The sequence below is a fragment of the Arachis ipaensis genome, chromosome B10 (assembly GCF_059453495.1).
Source record: "Arachis ipaensis isolate K30076 ecotype BB chromosome B10, ASM5945349v1, whole genome shotgun sequence".
Classification (NCBI taxonomy): Eukaryota; Viridiplantae; Streptophyta; class Magnoliopsida; order Fabales; family Fabaceae; genus Arachis; species Arachis ipaensis.
The window spans coordinates 140055776-140067995 of record NC_142435.1 but is presented as its reverse complement, the minus strand read 5'-3'; the positions used below and the strand labels follow the sequence as shown (position 1 = coordinate 140067995).

General features: G+C 27.1%; 1 protein-coding gene across 1 annotated transcript; it reads left to right on the top strand.

Annotated features, from left to right (window-relative positions):
* The first annotated feature begins 679 nt into the window (after positions 1-679).
* HB23 (homeobox protein 23) lies at positions 680-2502 on the top strand. Its single transcript, XM_016323568.3, has one exon. It carries the CDS (start codon positions 1187-1189, stop codon positions 2225-2227), a length of 1041 nt encoding a protein of 346 aa, XP_016179054.2. The 5' UTR covers positions 680-1186; the 3' UTR covers positions 2228-2502.
* Positions 2503-12220: the final 9718 nt, after the last annotated feature.

The following is a 12220-nucleotide window of genomic DNA, read 5'->3' as shown; positions in this document are numbered from 1 at the left end:
GAATTGCTATTAGTTGGTCCTTTTTGGCTTTAACTCAATTTAGTATATTACCCAAACTAAACATATCCAATTAATTACATTATCTCAGAAAGAGTATGTTGAATTGATCTAATATTCCAATTCCCTTATTCCTCCAATGTTTATTCTAAATGATTTATAAAAACTAGACATTTGACACAAAATAAATCACTACATATTTATATATTTATACGTATTTTACATATTGATTTAACAAAATAATTAATTATTAAAATAATTAAAATTTGTATGAATATAAAAAATCAAACATCAATCAACTACCAATTTAATTATAAATATATAAAATTTGAAAACAAAATAAATATAATTTGATGAATATAAGATAGTGGAAGGGGAGAGAAAAAAGTTGCATTTGTTTTGAAAGGAAAAAAACAAAGCAAAAGGGAAGTAGTGGTAAATATTGATATGCACCGGACATGCAGCATTTGCATTTGCATTTGTTTCCCTAAAATAAGCCGGAATGATGATTTAACTGCGAAAGCTGTCATTGATTGCCAGCTTGACAGATTAAGAGTTGTTACAGTTGAGCCACCCCCCACCCCAAACTCCATGCTACAATTTCACGCTACCCCTCAAACCCTCCCCCTCTCATCATCATTTCAATAACATTAACCCAGCTCCTTTCTTCTTTCTTCCTCTACAATTTTTTGCTTAAATGAATAAATCCATTATTACCATTCACTTTAACATGCATTTAAGGCCAGACCATACACTGTAAAGAAAAGAAAACAAAAGAAAAGAAAAAAGGGTATATTTATTACTCACATCTAACCCAGAAGTGGGGTGAGCAACTTAACCATGGATTAGAACCAGGGTTAAAAAAACAAGTGGTTAAGAAGGGACAGCCACATAAACACAGATTTCTATTATCAACAGTCGTCACTTAGCATCATCAAACAACATCCCTTCTCTCCTTTTCCCTCACTCTCTCTCTCTCAAAGTAACGTTTTTTTCTCCCTTTCTCCTTTTTATTCCTCTCTACTTCATTCATCTTTGTAAAACTCTCGAATTGGTCTCAGTAGCAGTTTAGCTTCATGGAGTGTGATACATGTGTTTTTATATACTAATAAGGCTAACCCTAACAACATCATTTCCCCAAATTGAAAAGCTAGGTTTTATTTTTTATTTTTTTAATTTTTCAACTTAGATGGAGATAATCACCAACAACGCCACCACCACCATAACAAACCCACCAAAATCACCAGAACCCGAATCAGAAACTCCGACCCGGATTCAACCCACAAACACTAAGCCTGTTTCATTCTCCAACGGAGTACTCAAGCGTCACCACCCTCCACAACACTACCACCACCAACTCGCAAGCCCAACCGCCGTTACCGCCGCCGTGGCGGTTACCTATAAGGAATGCTTGAAGAATCACGCCGCTAGTCTCGGTGGCCACGCGCTCGACGGCTGCGGCGAGTTCATGCCGGCGCCAACTGCTACCGCCGGCGATCCAACCTCCATCAAGTGCGCCGCATGCGGCTGCCACCGTAACTTCCACCGCCGCGATCCCGACGAGCCACCACCACCACCACCTCTCTCTCCTGTAATCGAGTACCAACCTCTCCACCGCCACCACCCTCCACCACCAGCTCCGCCACCTCCTCCGTTCCACCACCACCACCACCGGAGCCCTAACTCCGCCTCACCACCTCCGATCTCCTCTTCCTACTACCCTTCCGCACCGCACATGCTCCTCGCTTTGTCCTCGGGCGGCGGCCTCTCCGTTCCACCGGAAAACACCGCCTTACCAGCCTCCAACCACCACCACCACCACCATCTAAGTTCCCGAAAACGGTTCAGAACGAAGTTCACGCAGGAACAGAAGGAGAAGATGCACGTGTTCGCGGAACGCGTGGGTTGGAAGATTCAGAAGCGAGACGAAGATCTTATCCAGGAATTTTGCCATGAAGTCGGTGTTGATCGTGGCGTTCTCAAAGTTTGGATGCACAATAACAAGAACACGTTTGGAAAAAGAGAAAGAGAACAAGGTAATACTAAGAATGTTCTAGAAGGTCCTGGAATCAACGGTGCTGATGACGACAACAACAACAATAACAAGAGCAATGGTTTGAACGGTGGGATGATGATGATGATGAACGGTGGTGATGGTAGCGGTCATGATGATGATGGTAGCGCTGATGCAAACGGTGCCGGTACTAATGGCTCTTCTTCTTCTTCTTGAACTCTCTTTTTCTTTTTTCTTTCGTTTTTAGGGTGAAAAAAAAAAGAAACAAAACGAGAATAATAATGTGTTTAGATATGAGGGTAATTAATTAAGAGGTGGTACTAGTTATAATTATTAATTAGCAGTGCTTTTTTTTGTTACTTTCTAATTTTCCCTCTTTTTTTTTTAATTTTTATTGCTTTAGTTTCTGTTAATGAGAAGAGATGATGATCACTTTCTTTTATTAATTAACATCTGAGAGGTATTGACTTTACATATATTCCAATAATAAATGCTCATTAGTATTTAATTAATAATGTTATTAGTACTTATAACACAAAGTACTTTCTAGATAGTATTAGCTAAAGCACTTGATTATGTTTCTTTTCCTCTTTTGGCATGATTGCAATCTTCTTACTCCTGGTTCCTAGCTCACTAATTAAATAATTCTTCTCACTTTCTGTAAAATGATAATTAATTAACACTATTTTATTGTATCTTATGGTTTAATTATTTTATTGTTTGCTCACATATCATGTTGTGTTGTGTCCGAGAGATAGAGGCAGAAAGTGCAGCTACGTAGATTTTAGAAGCTATTATAATATAATATATTATTTTATTATTTTATAATATAATGGCGGTTAGTGAAATTGATAATAATAATAATATGTGTATTATTCTATTCCTGTGGCCCTTGGTGCAGCTGTGTGAGTGTGACATTATGCTCTATTATTATTCTAAATAAGAAAAAGTTAACAAAGAAGCATAAACAAATCATATTTTTGTAGTACTGAGTGGATGATAAGTTTATAGTAATCTGAGGAATGTATCGGATAAGGGGAGAAAAATAAATAAACAATGTACTTTATGAAAGGATGACCATGAGGTGGTTCATGATTCCAAAAGAAACCTTATATTATATGATTTTCTTTTAATTATTCTCTCTAATCAACAAGAATTCAGTCAACCTGCAAATATGCTTTCTTTAGACTTTTTGCCAAGAATGAGAATTAGCTAATCCTAATCTATTATTGCGTGCAATTTCATTTGGTTGATATAGTATCACATATTATCATAATCATATCCTACTCTAACTATAGTATGGGAAAAAATATATTCTGTTTGCATGTTTTTTAGGTTCTTTCCTCTTAGAGAAGCAAATCACTTTACTATTAGATAATATATTAATTAATTCTTTTTTATTTTGATAAAAATTATAAATAAGTTTTACTGAACAAAATTTAATTACTCGGCTGAATTCAGCTTATTACTATAAATTTGTAGTTTTAATTAAAAAAGAAAAATCTGTTTTTCGAGACTTGAATTAGAAATCTCTTGTAAAAAACCCTAAGAATTTGGTTCATTTCAAGTTGATTAATTACTAATAGAGTTTAACTAGAGAATATTTTTTACTATCAACATCAGCAAAATTTTTAAAATTATTTTTATTTTAAATTTTAAATTTAAACTTTTAATCATAAATTTTAAATTTTCTAAAATATTAAGAGTTAATAAATTTTTGTATAATAAAAAAGCTAATATTCACTAATTAAAAATTAATTTACTATATTTGTTTAATTAACAATGTTTTGTTACTAAAATGTTGAAACTTCAAAGAATATAGGTATAAGATGATGACACATATATATTGGAGAAAAGGTGTGCCAAGTACAATGTTTAGGGTATGCTTTGTTTTTTCTCCCCTAAACAATGTTAGTACTCCCTCCTTCACCCTATATTCCGTTATGGGTGTGCTTTGTTTTTTAGATAACACTCATATTATTAATTTAATGCCTTTGGGGTTTTGGGTCCACTTTACTCTGTTTTTCGATTTTGGGTTTTTGGGTGATTGATGAAGTTATTAATCATGTTTTGGATAGGGAAAAATTAAAAGGGTGGGGGCCATTAGGGTGCTTCTGCCCATAGTGCTCCTAACCACCAAGGCATGGGTTGGTCCTTAGCCCTTAATTGCCCCTTAAAAATAGGGATATTTTTTTTTTAATGCAATATGATAGTGAAGGGAATTTTGTCAATTCCCTCCCACTAAATGCAACAGTAGTAGTAATTCCTTCACTTTTGAAAATAATAATAAAAAAATAAAATACAAAATTTGGTTCATCTTAATTTCCCTTTCTTCTCAATCCAAATACATTGTAACAAGACCACCATGTGGTTGGAATTAAACATTGATCAATTCATTATTACTTTATATAGCAAAAAAGTAATTAATTTACTTTGGTGTGTGCATATGTGCCATTCTATATTTGACAATAGACACTTCAATTGCATCTATCCACCTTCCACATGAAGAGTTGCTTTATCATAACACCTACCAAAACTATTTTTATTTATATATAATCTTATAATTATTTTAATATATACTATTTTGTATGTGTCCATTTTAGTTTATATTTTGTTTTTTCTATTTTGCCCATTAATTTCACGTTTCATTCCTTTTAATAACTCATGTAACTAAAGATAGAAAAGAGATTAACACATACATTAACTAATTCACCCATGTTTTAGAAAAGAACGATATTAGTTGTACAATAAAAGTCATTTTTAAATATATATTAAAATACAAATTACATATTGGTATTATTAGTCATTAACCTCTTGAATTCTTTATTGATTGGAAACAAAATCAATAGTTTTTAGTAACATTTTTTCAACAACTCTGAGTTATTATTAAAAAGTTTTTGTTGAAACTAATAATAAAATTACAATTATTTATATAAATTACTAATGAAAAGTTGTCCAAAATATAAACAAGTTTTAACAGTCATAGAAATATTAAGTGCATTAAAAGTAATATTTTTGTATAATAATAAACTCATTCTTAAGCTGCCAAATAAAAAAAAAAAGAGTCCAATTTCCACGAAATTTAATTGTTATGATATAATATTTCAAATATTTTATTTATTTGCTGTAACTTATGCTTGATTTACAATAATGGTACGATATTCATGTTCATGTATCGTACTATGCAAACTGGAGAAGCTACAATTATAGCTGTACAAATTAGATAATATGTGTAGAAAATGTTTATTACCTATAATAATTAAGTCTTCCCTAATAACACCAATGATAAGGTTCATTCATACCGTACAAAAAGATTCTTTTGTTTCCCCTATTTTCATGTCTTTATTCATAGTAATATTGGCATTTTCATGTGGGTCAATAAGACAATTACATTAACGTTACCTTAAAGATTAAATGCAAATAAAAGATGGAATAATTTCAACTCTACAAAGGACTATAATCATGGAGATTAACTTGTCCATGTCCAAATTCCTTAAATAGAAACCTCTTTATTTAGACGATAACTCTCACTTTCGTAAAACATTCTTTGCTTTTGATTTAGGTTAATTAAGGACATACATAATGCGTACATGATGCACTGCACTTATCTTATTCATGCAACGTTGCTTAATAAGGGAGTTAACTTATTAATTTATTTATTATTTTTATCTTTTATATATTTTTTTAAGGTCAATAATAAAGTTGAAGTTAATTAACACCTTATAATTACATGGCATCTATGATACAATACAGATATAGGACATGACACAAAATATGTAGATATACAAATTTAAAATTTTTATAAGTAGAGGTATACGCGATTCGGATCGGATATGGCCAAAATTTCGATCCGATCCGCATTAAAATCATCGGATCGGATCAGATCCAATATCTGCAGTTTTTAAAATATGACGTATATATATAAAATATGAAGTATTTTTTAGATAAATTGTAATAATATTTTGGTATTTTATTGATATTAAAATATAAATTAATTTTTAATTATATAAAATATTTAAAATATTTTTTATTTTAATAATTAATAATATATACTATTTTTAAATTTATTTCAAAAATAAAATTAAATATACTGATATGTAATAATATTTAAATAATTTTAAATGTGTCCAAAACTTTTTTTTATTTTTTATTAAAACACACTTAAACATAAAAAAAAATGTGTCAAAAAAATATTAATAAATATCCTGTCCAAAATATATTCAATACGTACATACGAAAATATCTATATTTTATGGCATGACGATCAGGGTAGATAGGTAACTTTCTATCCCAACCTAAATTTTTACACTGTTGAGAGAGTAATGTGTGTGACTTCGGAAATAACAAGATTAGGTAAGATAGCTAGATAAATAATATTTTCTTTAATTATAATTTTTCTCATTTCATTTAAAATATCTTTTAAATATATATCTTAAAAATTATTTCTAATATTAAGTAACATTAACTTTCGTTTATATAAATTTTTTTTATGTATTTATTTAGTTTGAAATATTACAAAAATTTACCAATTATCTTTTAATATACATTTTCTTTTTGTTGTTAGAAAATTATTTTAAAAGAGATGAAGTATTTGATTTTTAATAATTCCAGAAGGTGAAGGTCTAATCATTAATGTCTTCTCCAAAGTCCTGTTATACCACTATTCAAATAAAAGTGCGTGCACGTTATATATTAGTAGAACACGTGCCCAAACAGTGCACATTAGAAGTTCGAAATATGCACATTAATTTGCCAAATTTGGGTAGTTAGGGACAAATAATCAGTGATCAAATAAATTTGCAATTGGAAAAGCATGCTATGCACGTATTTAAAGTTTTAAACTCAATGACAAATTATACTGTGTTATCTTATTTTCCTTTTCACACTGCAAATTTTGAAAGTACTTTAAGAAATAAATGAAAAAAGAACAAAAGGGTGGTGAGCTTCTTACATCCTGTTAATTGTAAAAAAAAAAAAATTATATATTAAAATTAAAGACTATGTTATGTGTACAAGTAATTACTAAAGTCAGTTATTAGTATAAAATGCATGTTAAAATATAAATATATGTTGAAAATAAATTAAATTACACATGTATTTATACATAAATACATTGGTGGTTGATTTTAGTGGTTAATTTTAGTGTACGAATAATTTTTTTATAAAAATAATTACTAAAATAAGTTATTATGTATTTATATATAAAGATATATATAATTTAATTTATTTTTAATGTATATTTTATAATACAATATATATTATACTCTAATAATTGATTTTGATGATTAATTTTAATATATATCAACTATAATTATATTTGGTAAAATATTTTTTTTTATGCAATTTTCCGTACATCTATTTGCTATTTTTCTAAAATTATATTAAGGGAGGTACATTTTGCATACAATGCAAGTAGTGATGTACTTTGAATAGTAAGGACGTAAGGTTTAGGCAAACGGCCATTTTTGTACAATTAAGTGAAGAGTTTTCTTGGGTAACTAATTTTTTTTAAGTTAATATTAATTAATCTTTTAAAATTATTTTATTTATTCTAAATTATAAAATTTTAATCCAAAATTTTAAATTATAAATTTAATTTTTAAAATTGACTAATATTGTTAACTAAAAGTTAATTTTTTTAATATTTTCTTTTAATTAATATTTAGAAAATTTTCAACATTTAGAAGACTATTTTATTCCTATGATTAATTTGCATATCTAAAGGATTACGAAGAAGTAGTTTATTGGTATGAAGAGTTGATTGTACCATCTCAATTTTTTGAATTATTTTTATTATTTAATAATTAATTAATTAAATTTATAATAATTTTTTGTTTATACACGTATTTGGAGGTTCGAATCTCACCTTATATATGCAGCAATTTATTAGTTAACGATAAATTCTTAAATAGAATTCTAATTCGTGATGGATTAGTCATTGGCCTAACGGACGGGGGATACCATAAAAAACAAACCAAAAAACATAATAATTTGAAATTTAAATTCATAATAAAAAATTAGAAGATAATACACTTGAAAACTAATATATCTAATTTAAATTTAAAAATATATAAAACTAATTTTAATAAATTTCTAACCAATAATAAATAATTCTCCAAGATATAGTTATAACCAATTCCATATTTATTGAATTTGAATAATATTTGGCTATATAAAAAGATGAGAAAACTAGATTTATTCTGAATACAAAATCAAATTCAAATTCAATTAAGTAAATAAATTTGTTACAAGTTTTAATAGTAAAAAATTGCGTTGTATAGTTATCCGATTTACTCAGTTCAAACTTTAAAGTTTGTTTTAAAACTAAATCATCATTTATTTGTTTCTTGTATTGTTTTTATTAATGGTTTATGATCTATTGGTTTCTAACCAAATTCTAATCACCTCAAATTTTAATTTCATATATTAAAAAAATGAAATTTATCCCTCAATCAAATATTTATGCTATATCAAAACACATATAAAGTCGAGGTATGTGTACGAAAATTATTAATGAAATTTATATCTATTTAAAAATTAAATTAAAATATAAAAATATACCAATGTGATTCAAATGGTACAAAAATAAGAGCAAATTTGCTGTGTTAATAGGCAAACTTATTAGTTTCAATGAATTAGTTCGTCGTTGCAGTGGATGAACTTTAACAAAATCTGCAAATTTATCAATACAGTGGGCAAACTTGCTCAAACTTCTAAACAATAAAAAAAATAGATTTCAAAAAAAAAGAAGGAAGAAATTGTTTTGAGAAATATTTATTTTTTAATATATTTTAAAAAATTTTCCTCAATACCAATTCAAGTCAAAATCATGTTAAAAGAATATTCACGAAAAGTTAACGTCAATTTCATGCATTGCATTAGAGTTTATATCAACAACAGATCAATTGTCAAAGAGAAACTAAGTCAATGTTCTTATGTTTACATTCTTATGATTTAATATTATAGGTATTTTAGTCACGAGTCACATGAATTATAGCATAAGTAAATGAGAAATATCTAAAAGTCTAATCAGTCCGACTAACAATTTTTAAAAATAATAATTGAATAACATTGTATTCTCACTATTTTTATTTTGAAATTCGGAGTGGTTGGGGATATATACGATGACTCTATATAAATAAATTACTAAAAAATCTTTGTTTCTTATTTTTTTCCCCATATCATCTTCAAGAATGATGACGCAGCGTGATGATTGAGCTGAAAAGACCAATATACTATAAGATGATTAGAAACTGAATAGCAAGGACATATATACAGAAGATCAAGCACTTACTCAAATTTATATTAAGGATGGAGGATAGGTGATTGTTTTAGTCTTATTTACCTAAAGTGAAAGAGTTAGAATTCTATACATGTATTGTTTGATTTTTTATTGAGTGACTACAATTATGATAATAAATTTATTTTTATTTATATAATTATTTGATATAAGTAAAGTTTGTCATTATTTTTATCTTTATAATTTAGTATGCTAATTTTATTAGTATTACTAGATTTATTTCTATTTCGCAACTAGTAATATTTTAATGACCTAGACTTTCACTATTTCAAATAATTTTTAAAAATAAAAATTATTTATCTATCTTTTTATAAATTATTTCATATAAAAATTTTATAAAATTTGAATATTAACATCCAATATAATCTAAATAAAATTTAAGACTAATTTAAAAATAGATTTAATTAACATGTGTTCTAATAAAAACATATAATAAATTTATTACTAATAAAATTTTTTAAATATTTTTATTTAATAAATACAAAATAAATATATTAAAAATTTAACTTTTTTATATTTTGAATAAAAACCTTTTTATTTTCTATGAATAAACCCTTTAAAAATATGAAAGTATTACATTAATCACCCGCACAGACAAATGAAAAGATAGTGTCCATCAAAGGTAAATCCACTCATTTTCAATTTTTTTTTTATATTTTTGTTAGAAAAATATATGACCATTTTATCTATTGATTACATCTCTATTTTACTAATTATATCTCATTATTTTTTATTTATAAATATAAATGTGTATGCATGTTAGGTTTACATTTTAGTACATGGATTGGAATGATATTTTGCAATTATATTTTTGGGATTTGGATTTTCTAAAGTTTAAATTTCACTTTAGAAAATAAAGTATGATCTCTCACTATTTATTTTATAGGTGGAACCAAAAATAAATATAAAAAAAACTATTTAAGAATAAAAGATCACACTTTATTTTCTAAAGTAAAATTCAAACTTTAGAAGATCCAAATCTTATTAAAGGCGAAAGAACAAATTAATAGACGCAGGTATTGTGCTCCGGGACCCCATATAAGGAATAGTTATTGCAAAAGGAAGGGGACGATTAAATCATTAAATATCGTATTCTACTATTCATAATTGAGTCACAAACTGCCACAACCCCATTTGGATAGAATTAATTAGCATCTCATGTGGTATGGGTTGGAGATGAACATGAAATGTTAGGTTGGGGAACTAGCAATGATCATTGGTCAACTCCAAATTAATTTAAGAAAAAAAAAAAAAAAGTCTAAGCACACAAAACAAGGAATATAGCTTGGCTATGACTATAGTACTTTACTACTAATAGTATTTTCCTTCTAATTAAATTAAGATTTAACTCATTTGTGTTTTAAGAGTATATTTAAAAAAAAATAATTTTTTAATATTTTTGTTAATACATTAAAAATATAAAAAATAAAATTTTGTAATAAATTTTATAAAATATTTTTTATGGTATAATTAATCTATGTTCTTAAAATACAAATTAATAAAACCCTTAAATTAAATGGTTTTTTTCATTTATTTTTTTAATCATAATAGTAAATAAATGATATATTAAAAGATATTGTATTTAATTAACTTATTTTAGAGTGAACACATTACTTTTATTTAGTTCAATGGTCTATTTAAATTCATATAATAATATAATTATAAAATAAGTGTTTTCAATTTCTTTTTCTTTTTAAGAAAATCTCTTCTATTATACCTTTAATTACAAAAAACCAACAATTAGCGATTTCTTTGATAATAAAAAGGAAACTCTGATATAAGACAATCTAATTTAATTTTCAATTAAATCATTATAATTTACAATATATATTTTTTTAAAATTTAGTACCTACAAATATATACCTTGAAATATTTGGTTTCTTATTATAACTTTAATTAATGATAGGGACCTAATACTTTTTTTTATATATAAAATATATAGATTCAATTACAAATTTTTAAAATATAAAAAATTGTTTATGAATTTAGTAACACCATAGATATTTTTGTATGAATTTGGCTCTTCAAACTACCTATTTCCTTTCTTTTCAAATTCTGAAAGTAGACAAAAAAAAAAAAACAGTCAGAACTTGTCTTATTTAATATTAATTAATTATCGCAACAATTAATGAATGTTAAATAAGGCAAGTTATAGCTGTTTTGGCTGATTTTTTTTTGTTATTAAACATTTCCGTTTTGATATATGTTTGTTTTTAACTTGTTATCATTATTATTGTAAGCAAAAGAAGAGAACTTCAAAGGTAAATAATCCGAATGACTCAATTTATTGCCATATATTCTAACTTTCTCTTGTCCTATATATATATATATATAAAATAATTGACCATGAAAATTAAATACATTATTGCAAACTACAAATTGGATGTGTTCTGCAAGTGCTAGTTCCACTCCTAGTATTGAAAAGGAAAAAATGGGTAAAAACTGTTGGAAATGCAAACCCCAAAGGTCTTGTGCTAGTTATTTAATTATAATCTTCCTAGAAATACTTTTTGAATTTTAGTTTACCTATTTTTTAATTTGGGCAAAAAACCATATTGAGCCAGAACAAGAAACTTGTAACCAAAATGCGCCAAATCCAATTTCGTTTCAGCAATGAGCCAAAGTGTATTTTAATACAATTCGAACCAAGCTGGTTCGAATTGCACTCCTTCATAATTCGAACCAAGATGGTTCGATTTAGTGTTCTACGTTTTTGAATAATTCGAACCAAGATGGTTCGAACTTCTCCCATACATAATTCGAACCAGTATGGTTCGAACTTCAATAACACATAATTCGAACCAGGGTGGTTCGAATTATGCTTTGTATTCGAGTCCATGTAATTCGAACCAGGTCGGTTCGAATTACTCCTAATGCAGTCCTTCATAATTCGAACCAGGCTGGTTCGA

Excerpts from the sequence above, each read along its gene's own strand:
- HB23 (XM_016323568.3), top strand. The coding sequence starts at position 1,187 with ATGGAGATAATCACCAACAACGCCACCACCACCATAACAAACCCACCA.